Source organism: Quercus lobata, chromosome 4 (assembly GCF_001633185.2).
Source record: "Quercus lobata isolate SW786 chromosome 4, ValleyOak3.0 Primary Assembly, whole genome shotgun sequence".
Taxonomy (NCBI): Eukaryota; Viridiplantae; Streptophyta; class Magnoliopsida; order Fagales; family Fagaceae; genus Quercus; species Quercus lobata.
In genome coordinates, this window is record NC_044907.1 from 64,657,457 (window position 1) to 64,684,782 (window position 27,326).

General features: G+C 36.9%; 1 protein-coding gene across 2 annotated transcripts in view; it reads left to right on the top strand.

The window, feature by feature from the left end:
• The window catches only part of LOC115984193 (wall-associated receptor kinase-like 9), a 36,343-nt gene extending 14,317 nt beyond the window's left edge, over positions 1–22,026 (top strand). For both annotated transcript variants that reach the window (XM_031107136.1, XM_031107138.1), the window contains one exon: positions 20,814–22,026. In XM_031107136.1, coding sequence (XP_030962996.1) covers positions 20,814–22,012 — 1,199 coding nt within the window. In that variant the 3' untranslated portion in view covers positions 22,013–22,026. The remainder of the gene's footprint in view (positions 1–20,813) is intronic.
• The last annotated feature ends 5,300 nt before the right edge of the window (positions 22,027–27,326 follow it).

Consider the following 27,326-nt stretch of genomic DNA (forward strand, 5'->3'; position numbering starts at 1 on the left):
GGATCAAAGAAATTCGTGATAAGCTTGGTGTGTGTGACAGTTTGTGTTGATGAGGAAGAACTTATTCACCTAGCTCTTGAAGTTTTGCCACCAAAATATGATGCATTTTGTTCAGCCATACAAACAAAAAATGATGTAGTTACTCTTGAAGAGTTGAGTACTCTGCTCAATGCTAATTAAAGATCAATGAAGAAAAGGTCTAATCTTCGAGATTCTTCTTTATTTGCTATGGTAGTTAATTAGTTCAATCAATATTTTAATAGAGGAAGAGGAAGGAATGGCAATAGTCATGGTCATGGTAATGGAAGAGGTAACAGCAATGGTCAATTCTCTATGGTCAATCTACTCAATTTTCTACTGGTCAATCTTAGTTCTTTGTCCAATCCTACAATGGTCAAGGTCAGTTTTCCCCTTCACAACCTTAATCCAAGTCTAATTTTCAACAAGGTCAAGGCCAGTTTGCCAGATCTATGGTAAGAATGGTCATACTGCTCTGGACTATTACCATAAAATGAATTTTCCTTATCAAGGGAGACATCCTCCAACTAAGCTTGCTTCGATGGCTACAAGTTCAATGGCTGCAAACACAGTTTCTCCTTTGAACTAGAATTGGCTCACTTACATTGGTGCTTTTGATCACATTACACCAAACTTGGCTCAGCTCTCTCTTCATCAAAAACCTACAGCTGGTGAGACTGTTACAGTGGGCAATGGGAAAGAATTACTAGTTACTCATATTGGTAATGGAAAGCTTCTCACTCCTTTCCACAATTTCAATCTTAATAACATACTTAGAGTACCACAGATTGCTTCAAACTTACTTCCAATGCATAAGTTTTGTTTGCAAAATAATGTCTTTTGTTATTTTGATGCTCATCAGTTCTCAATTCAAGATTTACCTACGAGGAAGGTCCTATAAAGAGGGTTGAGTAAAGATGGGGTCTATCCTATTCAACCCATTGCTTCTTTTCCATCTTCACCTACATCCTCTATCAATTCAAGTTGTTTTGTTGCTATTTTTGCTTAGGCTTTGCTTTGGTATCAAAGACTTGGGCACCCTTGTTCCAAGATTTTGCATTCTGCCTTCTCTGATGTACACACTGTTAACATTTCTCCTTCTAGTGATATTTTTTTCATAGTGTGTTTCTTGTATAAGTGCTAAAATGCACAAATCTTCTTTTCCAAAACATGTATCCAGTACTACTTTTCCTTTGGAATTGGTTCATTCTGATGTTTGGGGCCCTACTCCTATTGTTTCTGTACTTGAACACAGGTTTTATGTGATATTTGTTGATGATTTTACTCGTTTTGCATGGCTATTCTTGCTTAAACAGAAATCTAATGTCTTTAGTGTGTTTGTTCATTTTAAATCTCTTGTTGAGAATCAGTTCAATACCAAAATCAAAACTTTAAGGTCTGATGGTGGTGCTGAATTTGTTAATCACAAATTTAAGGCCTTTTGTCTAGATAATGGTATATCTCATCAACTTTCTTGTCCTTACACCCCTCAACAGAATGGGGTGGCTAAAAGAAAGCATAGATATATTGTTGAGACTGGTTAAGCTATGCTTCATAAGACTAATCTTCCTTTGTCTTATTGGTCTTATGCTTTTAGTACTAATGTCTATCTTCTTAATAGGATTCCATCTTCTATTCTTAATTTTATGTCTCCTTGGCAGAAGCTTTACCTTAGAAAGCTTTTTTAGCATGCTTTAAAGGTGTTTGGTTGTGCTTGTTTTCCATTTTTTAAGCCTTACTCTTCTCATAAATTTAATCCAAAGTCCAGGATGTGTATTTTTTTGGGCTATCCTTCTCTTTCCAAAGGTTATATCTATTTGAAAGTTTCTACTAGGAAAGTGTATATTTCCCCTCATTGTCTCTTTCATGAATCTATGTTTCCATCCTTGTCAAGTATGGATTATGTGCCTTCTCCTTCATCTCTTCCTATTTTTGATCCTTGGTTCGCTACTTTGCTTCCTTTCTTTGTTCCATCAACTTTTGATTCTTCTATTCCTATCTTTTGTTCCCTACCTTCTGTTGCCATTGTTTCTAGTTCTTCTATTGACACTACTTCCTTACCTAATCCTAACTCTACTCTTGTTATTGTTCCCACTATGTCTACACCTATGTCTAGCCTTAGTGTTCCTACGAATACTCATCCTATACTTACCAGGTCTAAGAATGGTATTTTTAACCCCAAAGCCTATGTTGTTCAAGCTAACTGTTGTTACTGAACCTCCCTCTTATGTTGTGGCTTCCAAGTTCTCTCATTGGATTGCAGCAATGGACTCGGAATTTGCTAGCCTTCAACAACAACATAGCTGGTCTCTTGTTCCTATACCATATGGTAAGAATGTGGTTCGCTGTAAATGGGTTTTTAAAATTACAGCTCCAAACCTGATCATGTGTGTCTCTTACATAAGGCAATCTATGGCCTTAAGCAAGCTCCTAGGACCTGGTTTGATAGTTTAACCATTCAGTTGTTTCATCTTAGATTTCATGCCTCTTGTGCTGATATTAACCTCTTCATTCTCATTCATTCTTCTCATGTTATGTATCTGCAGCTTTATGTTGATGATATCATCATCACTAGCAATAATTCTTCCTTTGTTATTGAGATTGTGAGTCAGCTTGGTTCCTCTTTTGTTCTTAAGGATCTTGGTTGCTTGAATTACTTTCTTGGGCTTCAGAATGAATACACAAATTTTGGTCTTTTTGTTCACCAGTCTAAGTATGCTCAAGATTTTCTTACTAAGTTTAATATGCTTGACTATAAGCCTTGCTCTAATCCTTGTGCCTCGAATCATTATTTTGTTCCAGCTCATAGTCCTCTCCTCACTAATCCTACTGCCTATATAGAAGTTTGGTTAGGGCACTTCAGTATAAAACTTTTACTAGACCAGATTTGTCCTATGCTATGCAACAAGCTTGCTAATTTATGAGCAAGCCTACTCAGCATAATCTTGTAGTGTCTAAGAGGATTCTCAGATATTTGAAAGGGTCTTTGCATATGGGGATTCATTTTCAAGCAGGTCCATTGTCTCTTTCTACCTTTTGTGATACAAATTGGGTAGGTGATCCTATAGATAGGAGGTCAATCACTGTTCTAGTTGTATTTTTGAGTGGTTTCCGTATCACATGGTCTACTAAGAAGCAGCCTACAGTTTCAAGGTCATCTATAGAGGCTGAATACAGATTTTTAGCTATAACCACTACTGAGCTTTATTGGTTGAGGATGTTGATTAAAGATCTTGGTGTTTACTTATATCATCCTCCAATCTTGTGGTGTGATAATGTTTTTGCTTTCGCCTTAGTTTCTAATCCTATTTTTCATGCTCGTTCTAAGCATATAGAAGTTGATTATCATTTTGCGAGGGAGAAGCTTTTAAACAAGGATCTTATGGTTAACTACATTGAATGTTCAAATAGTGTGTAAAACAACTATGAACGTTTAAACCCCAATTTACAAATTACCAATTCAAGCTTATTATCAAACAATGTACGTGCGGAATATGAAAATAAGCTAAAACAGAATTGGTAAAATAATCTAAAACTAAAAATTATCACGACCACAGCAGTAATTAAATGACAAAGATTAAGGGAAGAGAGATGCAAACACAAAGACAACACAGCGATGTGTTATCGAAGAGGAAACTAAAGTCCTCGATGTAAAACCTCTCTGCCACCCTCCAAGTGGTCAATAATCTACTAGAGAATAAAGTTGGGATACATGAATAGTAGAAGACCCTCCAAGTCTAATCTACCTGAAAGTTTAATAAGTGTATAAAACACCTTGAACATTTAGACCCCCAATTTACAAATAATCAATTCAAGCTTAATATCAAACAATTAATGTGCAGAAAATGAACATAAGCTTAATACAGAATTGATAAAGAATCTAAACCAATTAAATTCATATCCACAGCAAAAATTAAATGGAAAAGATTAAGGAAAGAGAGATGCAAACACAAGAACAACACTCGATGTGTTATCGAAGAGAAAACTGAAGCCCTCGGCGTAAAACCTCTCCGCCGCCCTCCAAGCGGTAAACAATCCACTAAAGAATGTAGTTGGGATACATGAATAACAGAAGACCCTCCAAACCTAATCTACCCAATGTACCTAAGCCCTCCAAGCTCCTATTCCAACGAGGTTACGCCGAACCTATTTCTTCTTTAGTTTGCCGGATTCCGCTACTTGACCATAGCATCTACCAATATGAAATTGGTCCCTTCTTAACTGCTTCCCAAACACCAAATAGCCTCCTCATAGATATGGGTATGGTGAGAAAAGGTTTTGGTAATGTACCTCTCAAGGATTTGACAATGGAGAGGAAGAGAGTAGAGGAATTTGAAGAGTTTAGGAATTTGAAGAGTTTCTATGTGAAGATTGTGGATGAATCAATCTTATTTTTCTCTAGGGTTTCTCTCTCAAAATTCTCTCTAGAAGCTCTCTCAATATCGTGGGTATAAGGGTATATATATAGTAGGGTGAGAAGGAATGTGAAAAGTTAGTTTTTCCCAAACAGGGTGTTCTGGCGACTTGACCTCGCGACTGGGCTGAGTCGCTAGTTCAAGCCACGAGCTAACGGCCTGGCCAGCCTGGGACTTTTGTCCTGTAATGCAACAGCTGGCGTGACTCTTCAGCTTCTGGCATGCTTGACACGTGTGCACCTTTTTGGCAGCTTGCAAGCCGCGAGCCCCCTGCGAGATCCAGTCACGAGCCCCTGCTTCTTTGCACAATCTTGAGCATTACTTCACACTCTCTCACACACTACCCTTACATGATTCCCACTTAAATACAGGGTTACTAATTGCTAAAATACAAGCAAATTTGGTATGGAATAAAGCCAACAAGATGGTTGATAAAATTCAACCTTACACTACCCAATATACCTAAACCCTCCAAGCTACTTGCTCCAACGAGGTTACGCCGAACCTTTGTCTTCTCTAACTTATCGGATCCCGCAATTAACCCATTGCATCAACCAATATCAATTGGTCCCTTCCTAATTGCTTTACAAGTACCAAATAACCTTCTCACAGATATGGGTATGGTGAGATAAGGATTTGGCTAATGTACCTCTTAAGGATGTATCAATGGAGAGTGTGAGAGTAGAGGAATTTGGAGAATCAAAAGATGAAGATTGTTAATGAGTCAATCTTGTTTTTCTCTAGGGTTTCTCTCTCAAAATTCTCTCTAGAAGCTCTCTACATTTTGTGGGTATAAGGGTATTTATACCAGTGTGTGTTTGGAATGCGAAGGTTAGGTTTGTAACAAACAGAGTGGTCTAGCGACTCGAGCTCGTAACTGGAACGAGTCACAAGCTAACTGCCTTGCCAGACTGGATGTTTTGACCTGTAGTGCAACAGCTGGTGTGACCCTTCAACTTCCTTACATGCTTCACACGTGTGCCACTTTTGGCAACTTACCAGTCGTGTGCCAGTCACGAGGCTCTTCTTGATTGCACACTCTTGAGCTTTTCTTCACACTTTCTCACACACTACCCTTACATGATTCCCACCTAAATACAGGGTTTCTGAATGCTAAATAATAAGCAAATTTGGCATGGAATAAAGCCAAAAAAATGATTGAATAAATTCAACCTTACAATCTCCCCCTTTGGCTATTCTGTGACAAAACCCTAAAACAAACTCTAGATTTAACATGTGAGTTAGGAACAGTTGAACAAAACTCACTCACACCTAACTCTAGAATCTGAGAAGCTCTTGAACCATACGTACAAGTATTTCTTGAAAACAACATAATACGATCATTGTAAGCTGAAAACTTGAAATGCATATGGAGCAAGCACAATGGGATCAAGCAAAAGAGTTTAAAGCAATAAAGCATGGCTTGACCAAAAAAAAAAAAAACAATCACTATAAAATAGTGACCACAATGATCATTCACACAAGAAATGAGCATCTGAACATGCAAGCTAATAAGCTCAATGCAAAGTATCATTTGCATGTCCAACACTTAATCGATACAACAACACAAGGTAATTGCATCAAGGATATAAAATCCAACAAGGGCACAAAAGTGATGTACTTAAAGAAATGCATAACATTAACAACAAGTACTAAGCTACAAAGCATGGGTACAAAGCAATATATTGAATATAAACTTATATATCTAAACCAAAATACCTCAGAAACTTTAAACAAAAGCACTAAAACCATCCATGAGTTATAACCAAGTATTTAGCATAGTACTGAGCAAACCCATAATTAAGATTATCCAAAACATAATAACAAAAACCATAGATAACAGAAATCAAAATGCTTAAAAGTTTTTTTTTTTTTTTTTTGCTTTGCTCCCCCTCAAGAGCTACCCCTACTTCTCCTCCAAAGTTCTCCCCATTTTTGACCGAAATGGCCAAAGGGCTATTGTTGGGTAGTAAAGCTATCAAACTTTGCTGAAAGTAGATTCATCTACTCTTGGAGAGTAGCCAATCTATCAGATTGCTCATTCTGAACGTCTTAGAGTCCGTCAATCCTTTCAAGGATGATTTGAAATGCATCTAAGGGGACTGCAAAGGATGATGAAGCTCAGCTCCTTTTGCCATGGCCTTTTGAGCTTAAGGGTTGTCCTTCAACTTCTATCTCAGTTTCCATTGGTTCTCCTTATTCTTGATCACTCTCCTCTTTATCACCCGACAGACGAACTCTGATCCGTGTAATGGTTAGGGCATTAATAGCTGAAGGAGTAGGCCTAAGACTGATGTCTTGAGGAATTTCCACACCCTTTGCTCTAAAGAGCCTCATGAGTAAACTAGGGAAAATCAACTTTGCCCTTGAAGTGGTTCTTGTCTCAGCAACAATAATATAGAAGATATGAGCACTAATATCAATGTAAGTGTTTTCCCGGAGCTCCATGAGGAAAATGGCTCTAGCATTATTAATGGTGGTCATCTTCTCCACTGGGTACAAGTTGAACATCATGATCACTGTAAGACATCTCATATCAACTAGAAAAGCAGTAGTATCGAGGCATCTTCCTTCTCTAACTCCACCAATATGAGATTGGACAGTTTCTATGGAGAGCATTATGTCCTTGTAGTGTGTGAAATCATGGTCGAATTCCTCAAAACCAAGCACCTCATCAATGTACTCCAGATCAATGTTGAATTCATGGCCTCTTATCCAACAGTTGATCTCATCCTCTCTTAAGACAACATTGGCATAGAATTCTCTGATCAAAGGTTCACATACCCCAGGCAGATCACTTAGTAGCTTTTCCTAACCTCTGTCTTGAAAACAACTGGGAATGAAAGAGTCCTTTAAATCAACCAAATCCACAAATCTTTCTTGGATGATGGGAGCCCTCTCATAAAACTGATTGTATCTCTCAAAGTGTTTTGTAGACCTGAATCAAGTATTATCCATTTTCTTCCTTTTGTCAGCCTTCTATGCAGTAGTCTTCTTCCTTGGAGTCATCTGCAAAAACATAGTAGCAAAGACCACAAAAACAGAGCACAACATATGGAAACCCAACAATTAGTAACAAATTAGAAGCACTGACAAGGACAAAGAGTTAAACTAAAGATTTAGTCTACAACCCAGCTCAAAAACAACATGACAAGAGATAACACACAACAACAGAACACAGTAGAGTTTATCTCAAACTTTTAAACAAAGAACAATGTGAGTGTGTGCTTAAAATATTCCATGAACAACCTAGGGCAAAATGCAAAAACACTTAACTAGTGATGCAAATATCAATCAGTGTATACCAGAGACATCTCACAAACAGTGTATATCACAAAATCCCTAACACACAAGAAAATGTCTACGAGACATTTTACAATGGGTATAATATGGTCAACACACCTCAGAACAAGGGTTATGCTTAAAAATGAGAATCAATCATGAGAGCATGTGAAACAAGCATCATATTGTCATAATCAACAAAACCAATTCAATCAAACTCACAAAAATAAACCTAAACCATATTCGAACAACATATATCTCAAATCTCAACAATAACTCAAAAATCCAAGAAATCAAAGCTATAAACATGAAATACTTAGAGAAAAATAGAAAACCCATACCTTTTCTTGAAGTATGAAGAAGAGACGATGAAGAAAAATGGTGGATTTTTTAGAGTAACACGGTGAGTTTGTGAGAGAGATGAACGGACAAGACAATGAACAGTAAAAAATGTTCGAGGGAAAACTGAAAAGTTTTAAAAACTATCCTTAAAGCGCAAAACACACGTTTTTCGTGACTAAAACAAGTAGCGAATAAGTCGCTAGGACAAGTCGCCAAACACCCAACAAAAATTTTGAAAAATTTGTCTAAGTGTTTTTTGGGACTAGAAGTTCCACTTGCGAGGAAGTCGCGAAGGGAGCCACGAAAGCTTCTGAGTAAACCTCGCGACTGAAGCTTCCACTCGCGAACAAGTCGCCAAACCGAGTCGCAAGAAATCTAAAAACCCAAATTTTTTAAAAAATTTCTATCTTTTTCACGACTGGGACATTGACCCGCCAGAGAGTCACGAAAACCCTATGTGTAAGCTTGCGACTGGGGGCATGCAACTGGATCGACCCGCGAAGCAAGTTGCCAGAACAGGGCTGCACAGTTTTAGAAATTTTTGACTTCTTGCAAAACAAAATACTTTCCAAAAATAATTAAAACACTCAAAAATATTTTTGTGTTTGATCAACATATAATTGAGCATGTGTAACACATTTCATCAAGTACAATCACACAAATGAATAAGGCATTTATTGAACATAGACATGTGTGATGTGTGTGGGTATCAAAAATGAGATAGTCCTTAGTCTAATGTGAAACTTCAATGATCAATTCAACCAAGACATACACAATTAGCACTAGGATGAGTGACCCATCTCAATTATAGAAATATGCATATATGACCTCCAACAAAACTTGATAACATAACTTTGAAGTTTTTCATTTGGCTCCATATACATCATATCATTTGATCTTTTTAAATAATTACATCTCATTTTGAGATTGATGCCTTAAATTTTTGATATTTCAATTTGATGAGTAAGCCTTTGGCTTTTTGGGCATCATACATTTATATAAAGGTCGCTTTCCCTTTTTCCTAGTCAAATACTAGTATGTGCAACGGCTTTTGCAGCTCATTATCTCTTTTCATTTGAGATTTACATTTATTGAGCTCTTTAAGCAAAAATAAAAAAATAAAAGAGTGGGAAGATATATAGGCACAAGTCTATGCAAGTTTCAAGATCAACAAAACCATTGACTAATCATTCATGACAAGTTTGAAGATCTATTTACAACAGTCACATGGATGTCAAGATTTTTCCCATAATGATATGAGTGCATAAAGAACAAGTTACGCTCTTAAATGCACAAAGCCATTAGTACAAAGCTACAAGGCAAAATATGCTTGTGACAATACACAACAATGCCGATCAAACTTTTTGGATTTTCTACTTTTTATGTGTTTTTGGATTTTTGACATAAAAGCAAGAAAAGATTGATCAAAAACATAACAAATTAAAAAAATTCAAAGTAAAAAGCAAACAAACACAATTTTCAACACATGCTGGAACGATAACAACAATCACACAACCAATCAATGTCACAAAGCATAGGAAGTATTAATGCATGGACATGTTGTAATACTTATGCATGTGTACCCTTCTTCACCCACACGACACTTGTGTTTGGGGTGATATCCCAAGAGAATTGGGTACGCTCGTTATGACTTTCAAACCTTCTGGTGAAGCTTGCCAAACAAGTGGTGAATGCATCAATCATCCACATCACATCCCTCACTCTGGGATCATCTTCTTAACCTTTTGATTGCTCAACAGTCCAATTCCCTTTGCCATGTTTTGGTCCTCTCAACCTTTGAACACTTAAATTCTTCAATGCTTGATGTAGGTGCCCAATTTGTTACGATCCCAAGACAATATTGGGCTCGTACGTAAAGAGGCCCTCACAATATCATTTGTAGAGAGTGGGCTTGAAAGGTATGACCTTGGGCATAGGTCAGCGGTTTTGTAGTAGTTCCTATGGGAAATACTGCATGGGCGGGCTTGGTTCCCCTAGCTAAACTCTTTATTAGCAAGAGTTCTCTCCCCCCCCAGCTTTGTTTTCTTCTCCTTTTATACTGGTGTTCCATTCCCCTTTTTGCGTCCACGTGTTAATTTTACTTTTGGGGTGCAGATCTGTCCAGTCGACCCATACCTAGAGTGGTTGGGGGTTGCTGGAAAAACGCATGGACATGGGTATGGGTTTGAGTACGGGCTTGTCAGACGCCGAATTTTGTATTACTGTGTTGGCGGCTTTTTCCCTTGCCCTGCCCCTACACTCAGTTTGCTCCTTTCTTTGGGCATTTATTGAATTGCCAAGCAGGTGGTCGTCCTCAGCAATGGCTCTCCTCGGCTTGGGCCGCGGACCCTAAAATAAACTGGGTCTGGGCCAGAGCCACACTTTCTTTGGCCCCACAATAGCCCCTCAAAAGCCTGCTGCTCGACTTTTAGTTGGGGAGGAGGGTTTTGATAATGTTGGGCCTACATCATAGCCTGCTCTGATTCTACACTCCATTAATATTTGCATTTTTCCACTTACACGGGGGACGTGTCAAATTTAGAGGCACTCCTTTACCCACTCACGCGGGGTCCTTTGACACCCCTACACTCGAGGTGCGCCTTCACGAGGATCTTCAGATCCTACGGTCACGAATGGCGTTGGAACTTGAGCCAACTATTCATTGTCTGTAGCATTCTTTGGAACCCTGCGTAAATTAAATATCTCCTCCTTTCCCTTTAAATAAGTAGGACAGGAGGTTATTCCTCTTACATTCAAACCCTTCGGTTTTCTTTACAACCGTAATCCTTTAGCCATAATTAGAGTCTCCATATTTAGTGCTTTCCACCCTTAGTGTAATATGCCCAAGGCACGTATAGGGGTGAAGGAACTGCACCCGCCACAGAGGCACCGGGTCCCTCCGAGGCTCAAGGTGGTGTGGTCTGGACAAGGTGGACACAGACTCAAGATGATCTTCCATCTTGGTAAGGCGAGGATGGTATTTCTACCTCTTTTAGCCAAAATCCGAAGCAGGTACTGGTCGCGTCAGACTCTTGATGCGTCAGAAGTAAGGTTTTCCGCCATCAGCGCCGTCTGCTCTATCGCAGACGTGGTTATACAGAAGCTCCTCCACCTCCGGCTCTCTGCACCGTTTCTTCAAGCGGTGCTAGCCTGAGGTCAGGTTCCCTGCACCTTTTCTTCAACGGTGCAGGCCCCAAGTTGGGCTCTTTGGCTGCCTGAGTTATGGGCATGTAAAAGTGTTGAGGAATGGTTTCCTCAAACAACATCTTGGAACAGCAGCCAACCCCTCCTCTGCACTTCTTCTTCGGCTTTCTCTTCATTCTCTTGTACTTTTTTCTTTTCGCTTATGTAATTAGCTTTAGTATAAGTTTATTCCAACTTTCATTGTACGCTGTACTATTTCTTTGTCTTAATAAAAGATGAATTTATTTCTTTCTAAATACTTTTCCTTTTCAGCAGCAATTACTTTATGAACAAGTACGCTTATGTATGTATTTTCCTTTAGTGATGTTTAAAGCAGGAAATTTTGAAACAGAACCTTACCAATCTGAACTTATCGACATTATTAAGTATTATCAAATATAATAACGATAACTCCCAGTAAGTAAAACTCAGAAAACTAACCAAGAGAACGGCTTAATGCCCCGTAACACAGGCACGGCGATCGTCCGAGAACGATAAATACAAAATATACCCTCCGAGGGGCTGCCGAGCAGTGAGGGGCTTTGACCATGTTTTAATAACACCTGGCCTTGTAACAGTTGCACCAATTCCTTTGATATTGAGGATCCGAGGGTAGGCTGCGGATTTCAGTTGGTCTAGGAATTAACCCATCTATCAATGGATAGCTCTCATCTAGGGTAGACTCTTAGGGCCATATAACGTCCAGGCTGTGTCTACTCTCTGCAATTTTCCTCTTAAGTAGTTGGTCTTCCCAGAGGCTTGAGTCCGAGGACCATACAAGGCCTTGGTTCTGTCCAGAACTTGTACTTTTGCTTCTATGTAGTTGGTTTCCCTAGAGACTGGAGTCCGAGGACCATACAAGGCCTTGGTTCTGTCCAGAACTTGTACTTTTGCTTCTATGTAGTTGGTTTCCCCAGAGGCTGGAGTCCGAGGACCATATAAGGCTTTGGTTCTGTCCAAAACTTGTACTTTCTCATTTAAGTATTTGGTTTCCCTAAAGGCTTGAGTCCGAGGACCATACAAGGCCTTGGTTCTGTCCAAAACTTGTACTTTCTCGTTTAAGTAGTTGGTTTCCCCAGAGGCTTGAGTCCGAGGACCATACAAGGCCTTAGTTCTGTCCAAAACTTGTACTTTTGCTTCTAAGTAGTTGGTTTCGGGGCCTTGGCTTTACAGAGTTTAGCTCCTCGGCCGAGCCCCTAGAACCATCTGCGCGGCTGACGGTATAAAGCGTAGCCCCTATTCAAGAATCATAGCCCCTAATGGAACTTTACGCTAGCATGCCATAACCAGCTGGTAGAAACGCCAAGGGAACTGTCTCGAACTATCGCCTATACCAAGACACAAACCTCCCCACAGACGGCGCCAATTGTAGGTGCCCAATTTGTTACGATCCCAAGACAATATTGGGCTCGTACGTAAAGAGGCACTCATAATATCATTTGTAGAGAGTGGGCTTGAAAGGTATGACCTTGGACATAGGTCAGCGGTTTTGTAGTAGTTCCTATGGGAAATACTGCATGGGCGGGCTTGGTTCCCCTAGCTAAACTCTTTATTAGCAAGAGTTCTCTCCCCCTCCCCCCCCAGCTTTGTTTTCTTCTCCTTTTATACTGGTGTTTCATTCCCCTTTTTGCGTCCACGTGTTAATTTTACTTTTGGGGTGCAGGTCTGTCCAGTCGACCCATACCTAGAGTGGTTGGAGGTTGCTGGAAAAACGCATGGACATGGGTATGGGTTTGAGTACGGGCTTGTCAGACGCCAAATTTTGTCTTACTGTGTTGGCGGCTTTTTCCCTTGCCCTGCCCCTACACTCAGTTTGCTCCTTTCTTTGGGCATTTAGTGAATTGCCGAGCAGGGGGTCGTCCTCGGTAATGGCTCTCCTCGGCTTGGGTCGCAGACCCTAAAATAAACTGGGCCTGGGCCAGAGCCACACTTTCTTTGGCCCCACACTTGAAGTTTATAACAATTTGGTCTGGTGTGACCTTGAATTCCATAGTGATGGTAGAAGTGTTGGGTTCTCGGACCTCTTTGTGACTTTAGGAGTGATTTTCCTTTACCCTTAGGTTTGACCACAGATTGATTAGGAGGCTTAGTCATAAACCGTTGGCTAGTCACATTCCTCTTCTTCTCCACCTTCACATTCTCAGCAATAGTGGTGACTACCATCGGTTCCTTGGCCTTCACAAACTTCATTTCCTTGGATGTATTTGCATCCGAACTACTCTCTCCTGTGTATCCCAATCCACTTCTGTCGGTGAATGGTTTTTGACGAGCAAGTACATCATCAAGCTTCTTAGGGGAAACCCGCACTACTTTAGCATTCACTTGAATTACCTCAAGCTCAAGGAATTTGATTTTTGAATAAGCTTCAGTTAACTCTCTGTTTAGCGTCTCCATTTCACATTTGGTCTCCTTGTATCGCACTAGAAGACTGCTATAATCTTCCTCTGCCCTCTTCATCTTTTCAATGGCTGCGTTAGCCACTTTTGCATATTCACCAATCTTCTCGAGGAGGCAATTGTAGGTCTCTTGCAGTCCCACTGTTCCGTCATCTTCCTCATCATCAGATTCCTCTACTATCCATATTGACTCCAATTTAGTGTGCTCACCAAGCTCTTTCACTAGCGCACCCAAATCATCTGAAGATTCCACAGGAGCAATGGTCATGAATGCAGAGAAGTTTCCCGCTCCATCACAGCTTTCATCTGAATCTGAATTAAAGGAGTCTGAATCACTCAAAGTAGTGGCATACACTTTACCCTTCGCTCTTAAATAATTGGGACACTCTTTCTTGAGATGTCCATGTTCGTTGCATTCGAAGCACGTGATTTCTTGAGAGGATTAAGAGTCCTTCCCATCTTTCCACTTGAAATCCTTTTTCTCCTTTTCAAAATTTGGCAATTTTCCCTTCTCAGCAAACTTTCCATTCTTCTTGAACTTCAAGAACTTTCAAAAATTCTTCACAATATATGCCACATCTTTATCGACTTCATCCTCATCCGATGAGTCATGAGCTTCCACCCTCTCATTAATTGTCTTAAGAGCAAGGGATTTGCTTTTCCTTTATAATGTCAATGACAGCTCATATGTTTAAAGTAAGCCAATTAGTTCTTGAACTTTGATATCATCAAGATCCTTACTCTCTTCAATTACTATAACATTTGCACGGAAGCTCTTCGGCAATGATCGAAGGATTTTCCTTACTATCTTTGAGTCCTCCGTTTTCTCACCTAAATTGAACTTGCCAATAACCACCTCATTCAACTTGCCATAGAATGATTTGAATGACTCATCTTCATTCATTTTCAGCTCTTCAAATTGAGTGGTTAGCATCTACAATTTAGTGTCCTTCACCTTCTTCGTGCCTTCATAGGTGGTCTCCAATATTTTCCATGCCTCTTTGACAACAGTTACGTGAGAAATCCTGTGAAACTCATCTGGAGAAACACCACAAAAAATTGCATTCAAAGCTTTACTATTAGCATTAGCTACCGCAAGGGCTGCCTTATCCCATGTGGATTTAGCAGCCTCCGGCCTAGTCCATCCAACATCTACCACATCCTAAACGGTTTCATCAATTGAACATAAGAATGCCCTCATCCAAACTTTCCAAAAGGCATAGTTGCTACCATCAAAATATGGTGGAGCATTTAGAGATTGAGATTGATCCATCTCAAACGGGGTCAAGGATCACACCAAGGTAATTAAACCACAGCAAATGCACCCTACTCTGATACCAATTGAATGTTCAAATAGTGTGTAAAATACCTATGAACGTTTAGACCCCAATTTACAAACTCCCAATTCAAGCTTATTATCAAACAATGTATGTGCAGAATATGAAAATAAGCTAAAAAGAATTGATAAAATAATCAAAACCGAAAATAATCACAACCCCAGCAGTAATTAAATGGCAAAGAATAAGGGAAGAGAGATGCAAACACAAAGACAACATAGTGATGTGTTATTGAAGAGGAAACCGAAGTCCTTAGCGTAAAACCTCTCCGTCACCCTCCAAGCGGTCAATAATCTACTAGAGAATAAAGTTGGAATACATGAATAGCAGAAGACCCTCCAAGCCTAATCTACCTAGTGTACCTAAGCCCTTCAAGTTTCTTGCTCCAACAAGGTTATGCCGAACCTTTGTCTTCTCTAACTTACCGGATCTCGCAATTAGCCCATTGCATCAACGAATATCAATTGGTCCATTCCTAACTGCTTCCCAAACACCAAATAACCTTCTCACAAATATGGGTATGGTGAGATAAGGATTTGGCTAATGTACCTCTCAAGGATGTATCAATAGAGAGGGTGAGAGTAGAGGAATTTGGAGAATCAAAGGATGAAAATTGTAGATGAGTCAATCTTGTTTTTCTCTAGGGTTTCTTTCTCAAAATTCTCTCTAGAAGCTCTCTACATTTCATGGGTATAAGGGTATTTATACTAGTGTGTATTTGGAATGCGAAAGGTCAGGTTTGTAACAAACAGAAAGGTCTAGCGACTCGAGCTCACGAGTTTGAGTTGCGAGCTGACTGCCTTGCCAGACTGGAGGTTTTGTCTTATAGTGCAACAACTGGCATGACCCTTCAACTCCCCTGCATGCTTCACACGTGTGCCACTTCTGGCGACTTGCCAGTCGCAAGCCAGTCACGAGATCCAATCACAAGGCTCTTCTTGATTGGACACTCTTGAACTTTTCTTCACACTCTCTCACACACTACCCTTACATGATTCCCACCTAAATACAGGGTTTCTAAATGCTGAATTATAAGTAAATTTGGCACGAAATAAAGCCAAAAAAATGATTGAATAAATTCAACCTTACATATATTTCTACATCAGATCGGTTGGTTGATGTATTTACCAAGTCACTTCCTTCTCCTCAGTTTCATTTTCTTGTTCACAAACTCATGGGAGTCCCTCCCTCTCATTTGAAAGGGGATATAAAGGTAGAAGGTGCAGAGCAGAAGGAAGAGCAACATAAACAATAGAAACGGAATGTTGTTTATTATAAGTTCTGTAAAACTACCTGTAGCTTGGTGTATATCATTAGTGACTGAGTTACTTATGATTAGTGGCCATGTGTACAGTTGTGATTGGTTCATTAGAAAGTTAGTTAGTCTTTGCTTAAATCGTGCTGGTTAGTTAGAGGAGGTTAGCTATAACAGTGCATAAATATCCAAATCACATAATCTATTGTTAGTGTGTGATAATACAAGTTTTTCATTTCTTGGATTCTCTTAATTCTCTCTCTAGAATCTATTTCTCTTTCATCTAGTGGGTTTTCCATTCTAGGCAATTTCTTCTTCCACTAGACTGCTTCCCTTTTAATTTTTGAGAAGGACTAATCTTTCCTCTTTTTCTTTGTAGGTTTTCCATGCTTGGTTTGTCAACTCTTGTACCTAGGAATTAGGTTTTAGGGAAGGTTTTATGTAGTCTCTAAACTATAACCACTAGTACATTTTTTTTTTTTTTTATAGTCAATACGCAAGAAAACTTTCATTATTTAGGACTAAAGCCCATTAAGGATACATTCATACAAACTTGATTAGCTATAATGGGAGGAGTGTCCTCCACCCATATAACACAATTAGATATAGAACTTTCATGCTAAGGCAGCAAGTGGGCCTTTGTGTTGCTATATCTAAGGACATGGCTTGCCTTCCACGACTGAAAAGCCTGCAGCCAAAATTTCGATCCTTCCACTACTTTCTGGATAAAGCTTGGGGGTAGGTCCGGGTTAAAGAGGGTATTTATCACGATCAATGCATCTCCTTCTACAAGAGAGGGCATTTATCACTATCAATGCATTTATCCACAAGTAAAGTAGGATATGCAAGCAAATCTACATAGAAAACCAAAGAAGGGGTGGAAAAACCAAAATCAAGTAAGGCTTTCTTAGAATGTTTTTACTAAACACCAAGAACAGACCTTTTTTTTTTCTTTTTTTTTTTTTACAAGATACTGCTTTATTCTCCAAAAACACTACTATTCTTGCCTAAAACCCTTTTTCTTTTTGTCTACCTAGTATGGTTAGCTTCCTTTTGTTTTATATTATAAGAAGAGTAGTTGGATTACATATACGTGGCATCATCTTATTGAAGCCTAAATGTGACAAAGGCTAGTACAACAGCGTTTTAGATCCTCTTGATTTGTTTGTCCCTTATAGATACTCTTGATTTATATTGGGCCTTTGCACCCATTTTCTTTAGGCTTTTGCAAACCCAATCAAGGTTTTTTTTTTTTTTTTTCTACCCATTCTTATGTCATTATATCTAATTATGAGTTGGTACTCATTCGTGGGCCCTTTCACCCCATTTATGGGGTTTTGTCTCGGTTCATGGGATTTTGCGCCTTATTCAAGGGTTCCTTGTTCTGCAACCCTTTTAAATTTTGGGTAGCAACAATGTCAACCACAAAATTCCTTGGTGGTATGAATCAATTTGAAAGAATTTTATGGCTTATAAATCTAATAGCATTATGTGGTTTATGGGGGGAAAAAAAATCTTTTTGGTCCTTATATTTTGGCTCTATTTTCAATTTGGTCTTTAAGTTTTCATAGTATATATCTTGGTCCTTCAATTTTTAAAGTTGCTATCATTTTGGTCCTTGGTGTCATATCACTCATAAAAAATTCTACCTCTAGTTGACGTCAAGTTTTTACACTTGTTAAGTTTATTGTAAATAAGATAACAACATGGACCAAAATGATAGCAAGTTTAAAATTTTAAGGACTAAAATAAAATTTTTGAAAATTTGAGTACCAAATTGAAAATATAGGGACTAGAATTGTGTTTTTCATTGGTTTATTATAACTTCCTTTCTAATCATATTTCCAAGTTAACCTTTCTATTATTTTGTATTAATTACATTTTACACAAAAGTCTTCATAATTTTTACCCCTTTATAATTTCAATTATTACTTATAACATTATATTTTTAAGGCCAAAATATGTTGCTAGTCTTTAAAGTTTACCTACTAAGTACTATTGTTCCCTAAAGTTTGAAATGAGAACTATTGGTTCCTAAAGTTTAATAATGAGCGATATTGATCACTCTGTTAACTTTTGTTAGTTTCCTTGTTTATATGTCTAACGGATCAATGATGTAACATTTCTAAATGACATGGCATTTTATTTTATAATAAAATGGCCCATTAGTAAATTTGACCCAAACTTGTTTTAAGTGGTGCACTTACCTAGCACACCTAAATAAAAACACTTTAGTCCGGCCGCCCCCCCCACCCCAAAAAAAAAAAAAAAAAAAAAAAAAAAAAAACTGTTGTAAAATACACACAAAATAATAAAATAACAAGTACTACAATAAACAAAAAATTAGCATGGTTAAGCTAACTTCAAGCTAACCTTCACAGGCAATGACAAAAAAAGGAATTACAACCACACAAACTAACAAAATATATATATATATATATATATATAAATATATAAACTAACCCAAAGTCCAATACACCTAATGGTGCTCTCACACTAACTTACTAGGCGAAGCTAGTCTTTACTCTCTCACAAGGGAAAACTTTGATCCCGACGATCTCTCATACAAAAGAAAGCCACACCACTACACTTTTATAAGGGATGGCACACGCCTCCTTACTTCTCTTCTTTTCAAAATAGGAATAACTCTTCTAATAAAATTAGACAATCTCCTTATTATTCATCTAGCCAATATGGGATTTCAAAATCAATAAGAAAATCTATAAACTCTTCTATCATGGGCTGGACTTAACAAATCTCCACCTTCTACTCATGAGTTGTCTTCTGTAGTACCCCTTGGGGTACAACCTCTGCACCCCTTTGTGGGTAAGGGTGCTCCTCCTCGTTCTCAACAAGACATACTCTCATGTACTTATCATCCATTTTTTTCCACAATTTCTTAGCTTTCATGTCCCTTGTTATTAGTCAAAGCATTTTATTATAATCAATCAACAAAATCTGTAAAGAGATCAAATCCAGAAGTCTCCATAGCAAACCCTGACTTTTCTACTAGTTTGTTGCACAAAGAGGCCATGGAAGCACTCCCAAACAAGATCGTGAAACCTATTATGAGACTTAGAATAATCTCACAACTAAATAATATGAATAATGTAAATTTGAAATCCAAAAGTCTCCATAGCAAACCCTGACTTTTCTACTAGTTTGTTGCACAAAGAGGCCATGGAAGCACTCCCAAACAAGATCTATTGTGAAACCTATTATGAGACTTAGAACAATCTCAGGACTAAATAATATGAATAATGTAAATTTGAAAGAAAAGTATATACAATTACACATAAGGGAGAACGCCAAGGATTTAAATGTTCAACCTTAAGCCTGTGTCAATAGATAACGACAAGTAGAAAATTTCACTAACAAATATGAATATTTCAAAAATAAATAATCCAAAAACCAAACTAAAAATACATCAAAAGAGCTCTCTCACAATTAAAAAGAATAGAGAAATTTCTATTCCCCATTCTAATTTGCGACACACACATACAAAACATTTAGACAAAATCATGTATAAATTTTTGCTAGGTTGGCTAATTCTAAAGAAAAGAAATTCTATACAAACCACAAAATAAAGAGAGAGAAAATACAATGCAAGACAGAGTTAGCTTGCCATAGCTACTATGATGACAGCCAAAGTCAACTTGCCTCAATTCAACAACTAGTTGACATGGACAACTTTTGTCAATGACGAAATCAATCTCATGCTTGAAGCCCTTACTAATTAATACACAATTGATCAGTAATCAGTTGCTAATCCGTATAATACATGGTAAATTTTAATACTGTATGACAGCTTTCTATTATGTTCTATTTAAATATAAAATTTTACGATTAAGTTAGTTATTAATAAGAGGTATTTATCATTAATTTTTTTTTAGACTAAACTATATCTTCCAGCATTAGTTATTTATTAAGATTGTGTTTGGGAATAAAATCTATCCTATCTTTTAAAGAAAATTCAATGTGTGAAGATTTTAATGGGAGCTTTAAATATAAATTAGAATTTTTTTTTTTATACAAGATAGAATTTCTACTCTAGCCTAATCTAAGTGTATATATGTGTAAAACTCCCTTCTGGAGACTTGAACCTCAACCCTTACCCTCCACACTCCACAAGTACTTATACTTGTGGAATGACCACCGCACCAACAGTGTGCGGCGGTAAATATAAATTAGAATTTAAATTCAATTGATACATACATATATATATATATATATACATATATATATATATATATATATAACGGCATATGAAATTGTGAGATCTCAAAACCTTACGTCCATATTATGTGGTAAACTAAAATCAAATTGCTTTAGGTTTATATATCATCAAAGAAAATATATATTATAGATAGTCTGAATTTCAAGTAAAAATCATCTATTTTCCTTTGATCTAGAAATTAATTAGGAGTTCACTTATTTAGACTTCTGGGTAGTACTGTGGGAACATAATTTGGAAGATTTGATAGCTTCTAGAAAAAAGTAGAGAGCTTTATATCAAAATCTATTTTGCACATTCATATTTATATACTAAAAAACACAGATATTTTAATTATTTTGAATTTTGTAGGTTTTGGTACAAGCCTTGGAGTATTATTTCTACCAACTACATGGGTTTTATACAAACTGATTAAGAAGAGATACAAAATCAAGCTCAAGAAAAAGTTCTTCAAAAAGAATGGCGGTTTATTGTTACAACAACAATTATCTTCAACTGAAAATAATGTTCAAAATACAAAATTGTTCAATTCCAAGGAGTTGGAAAAGGCAACAGACCATTTTAGTAAAGATAGAATAATTGGAAAGGGTGGACAAGGTACTGTTTACAAAGGAATGTTGGGTGATGGACAAATTATTGCAATAAAAAAGTGCAACATTGTGGATAAAGCCAGTCTCGAACACTTCATAAATGAGATTGTCATTCTTTCACAAATCAACCATAGAAATGTGGTTAAGCTACTTGGGTGTTGTTTGGAGACAGAAGTTCCTTTGTTGATATACGAATTCATCCCAAATGGGACACTTTTCCAATATATCCATGAAGAAAATGAAGGGATTCAATTAACATGGGCTATGCGCTTAAAGATTGCCATAGAAATTGCAGGAGCTCTTTCCTACCTACACTCAACAGCTTCTTTAGCAATTTATCATCGAGACATAAAGTCCACAAACATACTTTTAGATGAAAAGTACAGAGCCAAAGTAGCGGATTTTGGGACATCAAAAATGGTGAAGATTGACCAAACTCATGTAACCACCCAAGTTCAGGGAACTTTTGGGTACTTGGACCCAGAATATTTCCAAACAGGTCAATTTACAGAAAAGAGTGATGTGTATAGCTTTGGAGTAGTCCTTGTTGAGCTCTTAACCGGAGAAAAACCTGTTTCTTCAACAAGGTCGGAAGAAGGTAGAAGTCTATCTGCATATTTCATTCTTTCAATGGAAGAAAACCGTCTCTTTGATATTCTTGATGACTGTGTAAGGAAAGAAGGTGATAAAGAAGACATCATCATAGTTGCTAATCTTGCAAAAAAATGTTTGCACTTGAATGGGAAAGAACGTCCTACAATGGGGGAGGTCGCAATGGAATTACACGGAATCCAAAAAAAAGATACTAATGGTCAAGAAAATTATGAAGAACTTCATATTGTTAGAAGCAAAGAAATTGATCCTTCATATGCTTGCTCTACATCAACACAATCATATTCAGAAATTGCTTCATCTTCGTCATCAATTGTCCTACCATCATCATCTTTCAAATCACTATGATTAATAAACTATTTGCTTTCTAGTTATTTGGTTTCCTTTCATGTTGTAATGTATTAAAAATTATTTTAATATGTCCATAATTGAATTTAAGAAGAATTCATAAATATTTGCATAAGAATGGCTTGTATATTGTGAGAACTACAATATTGGGGTTAATGGTGACTAGTGAGACAGTGCGTGTAAAAGAGAAGAGATGATGGTCTCATTCCTTCACTGTGCATGTCATGGGTACATCACTTGCACTACTTTATTCTCGCAGTGCTCGTGTGTAGGGGTGAATGCATATAGAGTGTATGGAGTCGCCTAAAATCAGTGAGATTTCTTAAAGGTTTGATTGGTCATCCAAATTTTTTTTTTTTTTTTTCCTTTCTAAATTTAGTTCCCGTAAGTCTAAACTAGATAAAACCATGTCTCGATCTAGAAAAAAGATTGGGAGTTTGGTTGCACATGGAGAAGCTCTTAGGCACCACATGACATCAGACCATAATCGATACCTAATTGTGCTTATCCCTTAAAATGTAGTGCAATGCAACATCCAATCCAAAAAAAAAAAAAAAAAAAAAACCTACTTGCCCAGTTGGGAACATGTCTCATGATATCGCGCATGCTTTGAGAAAATACATGAGTCTCAATGGTTTGATATCTCAATGGTTTTGATTTTAGCGGAAAAAAAAAAAAAAAAAAAAAAATTAGTTTTGAAAACCATTTTGAAAAACTTATCACTGACAGGGGCTGATGTCAAGATGAACTTAAAATATTAAAGTTGCCCATTGCAATCAAGTTTTGGGGGTACCTAGCCATTATTAGGATCTCGTCGATCTTTTGTAAATGATATGATCCATCTATTTATGAATTTTGAATTAATGGATCAAACGAAGGAGAAAATGAGTTTTTTCCTTTTTTTTAAAAAAAAAATCCAGTAGTTTGCCCCCTTTCCCAAACTAATTAAGGAAATGCCCCTATTTTGAAACTTGATTTTTTAAAAATCAAACAAACTGAAAATAAAAAAATTTAAAAAATAAATAAATTCTAGAGCCCTATAGTGACGTTTTAAGACCCTATAGTGGCATTTTGGAACTCGAGCTCCATGAACTGGAGTTCCATGCAAGTTTTTTTTTTTTTTTTTTAAGTTTGATCGCCCCATACCTATAGTGACGTTTTAAGGACCCTATAGTGGCGTTTTGAAACTCAATTTTTGGACAATCAAGTTATAATAAGGGCATTTCTCTAATTAGTTTGGGAAATGAGGCAAAATGCTAAATTTTAAAAAAAAAAATGGCAAAGGCCAATTCTTCATGATCTTGTTCACCAATGAAGCTTTCGAGGATAAAAAAATAATTTCTCAGTGGGAAATCTAAGAAAACCATAGTAGAATTTTGGCAAGTGCTTTGAAAAATATTGTGTTTTAGTGGAAAATCAAGAAACCAGGATGAAAACAGTGTTTTGAAAAATACAATATTTTTTTTTTTTGGGGAAGAAAATCAAGGAACCATGTTGAAACCATAATTTTGGAAATATAATTTTTCAATGAAAAATCAAGAAACTGAGATGAAAATCACGCTTTTAAAATTCATACTAGTCAAAGAACTAGAATAATTAGTGGTTCTAAGTTCTCTAGTCTGATTGGGGTCAAACCGATGGTTAAACCAACGATATCATAAAAAATAAAATTATTAATTTTAAAATTATAAAATTAAAGAATAAGTGTTATTTTTTATAAATAGTAGACTAAAAGATGTAAATATATTTTGTTAGAAATTATATAATATTTTTTTATACAATTTATATTAGTTTCACATCTTATAATTAGAAGAAGCAAAAAAAAAAAAAAAAAAAAAAAAACAAACAAACAAACAAAAAAAACAAAAACAAAAAACAAAAAACAAAAAACAAAAAACAAAAAACAAAAAACAAAAAAAACAAAAATAAAAACAAAATCTAACTAAAGTTCTAAAAATATTAACATTATAAAATAATAATCTTTGAATTATAGAGATAATAAATTTAAGATAATTTTCAAATAAATGAATTTTCCCATCTTGTTATTTAAGAAAATGAATATAGCAAAACATAACTAAAAAATTTAAGTTATCAATACAAATACAAACAAAAAAAAACTGGAAGAAGCAATTGTAAGGGGTGCTAGGGTCATATTTTATGTAATTGGCTAATTGTTTGACAAAATGCACTTTACTTATAATTGGGTAGATCTAAAATGGGTTTAATACATCAAAAAATATGTTGTTCAAGCATATCAAGTGTTCGTATTAAAAGACATGAAGATTGGTCCAAGAAACAAGTGAAGAAAAGTTGTTTATTAAGTCTTAACAAATAGCTCAACAGATGCATGCTATCGAGACTTAATGTGAAGCTCGATAGATGTCTTAACAGCAGCTCGATCTATCAAGAATTACGAATTTCAGTTTTCTAGATCTGAAATTTGGCTCAGACTTATATATTTGTTTAGGAATTCTTTTCTCACAACCCTAAACATATATAAGACTTATTTTAAGAGTCATCACATACGGATACAGTGACCTAAATATTTATTTTCTCTGTGAGAAACTACTGCATTTGTACGTCATAGGTTTTTGTAACCAAGTGCTTCCTGGTCTTCATTGTTAATGAAGTGAAGAACTTTGTAACCAACAACATCATTCAAAGTTCCTGGAGTTAGTTACGTACTGGGATCCGTGCAAAGAGTTAGTCACAAATTAGAGATTTGTGCATCAAATGAAAGAATGCTACTACAAGATCAAGTTCAATTAGGAGTTGAAGTAAAGGTTTAACTGTAAGTTGATATTTTGGGATAGACTAGGGTAGTGGTAAGATTCGTTATTCTTGTAACCGCTTGATTGTTAATTAGTGGATTCTTGGGAGTGGTGACCTTAAAATCACTCAATGGGGTTTTTGCCATGCGAAAGGTTTTCCTCATTTGTCAACAAATCACCATGTCAATTTAATTTTTGCTGCATTAATTTATTTGATGATTTGTTGGTGCCTTCACTTTTTGCATGCAATTGAACCTAATTAATCAACTTAGGTAATTAAATTAATTAATTGGGCCGAGTCAAGCTATCTTAACCCAATAAGGGGAAAAAAACAACATATAAAGAATTACTTCTAAAATCCATCCCGGTCTCGTTGGTGGTGGTGGTGGTTTGATCAGGGACCATGCGAAGAAATGGGTTAAGGTTTTAGTAGAGCTATCACCTATTGGTATCACTATAAGCGTGATTGCTGAGTTGTAGGCTATTAGGGATGAAAATAATCTTTGTATTGCCCTATAGGCTATGGAGATTAAGCTTAATGCCACGGTTGTTTTTGATCTCCTTTGTTAACGTGTAATAGGTTGTGGGCCTTAAGCCCACCTTGTTTACTTGTATAACGCACATACTTGTACTACACACTCTGCCTCCTATATAAAGGCACTCATGTATATTTTATTACTTGAAAAATACAATACTATTCATTCAATATTTCTAACATGGTATCATAGCCACTGCTTTAACCTTTTCTAATGTCTTGCAATCTTGTCTTTGTTGGTATTCTCCACTGCCTCAACTTCTCCGATCAGTAAGCCTACTACGTCCTCTCCCAACCACTCCATTGTTGTCAGAGATCCTCAAGGTTTAATCTCCACCGTCAGAAGCACTCTCTCTTCATCAGATCTGCCACTTCAGACCTCCGATTAAGACACAAGTCATATCAACGTGTTGACTGTCAACCGATCTACACAATGCCACCAGAAACATCACCATCGAACCAACCACAATGCCTTGCGCACTGCTAGGTTTCCTACTGACATCATCTCTAATGTCATCACTGCCACGTCAGCCTCCACGTTAGCCCTAGCTGACATCATCCTTCACGTCACTGCTTACATCATCATGCCAGTGTCATCGCCTATGTCAACACGCCTACCTCAGCATTGACATACAACCACCAATTGATCGTTGACTTCGGTTGACCAATGTTAAACGTTGGCTTTTCACATGTTTGACTTTTTGCAGTCCAAGGGCTCCTAACCCAGTTTTTTACGTAGATTCCATTTTTGCTATCTATTTTTACATATTTTGCTTCTAAATGAAGAATTAGGACAAGTCTTCTTCTTATTTCAACAATCATCTTTGACAATCCAACAAACGTTTTTGCAATTTTTGCAAACATCTTGGCCATAATATTGAGACTTGCTATCATTTCAACAAATCAACTGTTTCCATTTTTGCTGCTACTGTTGCTAACACTGAGAGTATCTAACCAATGGCTCCCACCTTCGCAAAGTCCAAGTCTTCTAGATCCACTATCACCATTTCCACCATCAACCTTCAAAACATCATCGCTAGTACTATTTGTATGGTTGGTAATACATCTTATTCCTCTTCTCTCTCAATTTTATCTAGTATGTCTCCTTTCTCTTGGCTTATGGATTCTACTTGTTGCAATCACATGACACCTCACTCGTCCTTATTTTCTTAACTTGAACCTACACCACACCCTCTTAATATTCACACAGCAAATTATTCCACAATATTTAGTCATAAAATAGGTTCTATCTCGACTTTCAATACTAGTGAATTAATGTCCACTGATATCTTTGACCTAATTCATTTTGATATCTGGGGGCCTTCCTCTGTCTCTAATATTGGTGGATCTCGATATTTTGTTATATTTGTTGATGATTATTCTCTCTATAGCTGGATTTTTCATATGAAACATCATTTTAAATTATTGTAAGTATATTGTAATTTTGCAAAAATAGTTGAAACTCCATTTTCTAAACGCATCAAAATTTTTCAATCTGATAATGCTCTTGAATACATTCAATATTCTTTCCAAGCTATTTTGCATTCTTGTGGCACTATTTATCAACTAACTTGTCCATATACCTCTTAGCAAAATGGTAGAGCCGAACGAAAACTTTGTCATATTCTTAATACTATTCGTGCTCTCCTTCTCTTTGCCAAAGTTCTTGCTCCTTTTTAGGGCGTAGCTGCTCTTCATACTATTAATTGCATTTCCAATCCTGTCATCCAAAATCAAACTCTATATGAGCGTCATTTTGGGTCACCTCTAGACTATCACCACCTTCACTCCTTTAGTTCTGTCTATTTCGTTCTTTTTCAACCACATAAGCATAACAAAGTTGAGCCTCGTTCTAGGCTTTGTTATTTTCTTAGCTATGGTGAAACTCAAAAGGGGTATTAGTGTTATGATCCTGTCTCTCATCGTTTTCGTATTTCCCGTAATGTTGTCTTTTGGGAACATTGCTCTTTTGTCAAGCTCTCTCACTTTTATACCTCTCTATCTACCT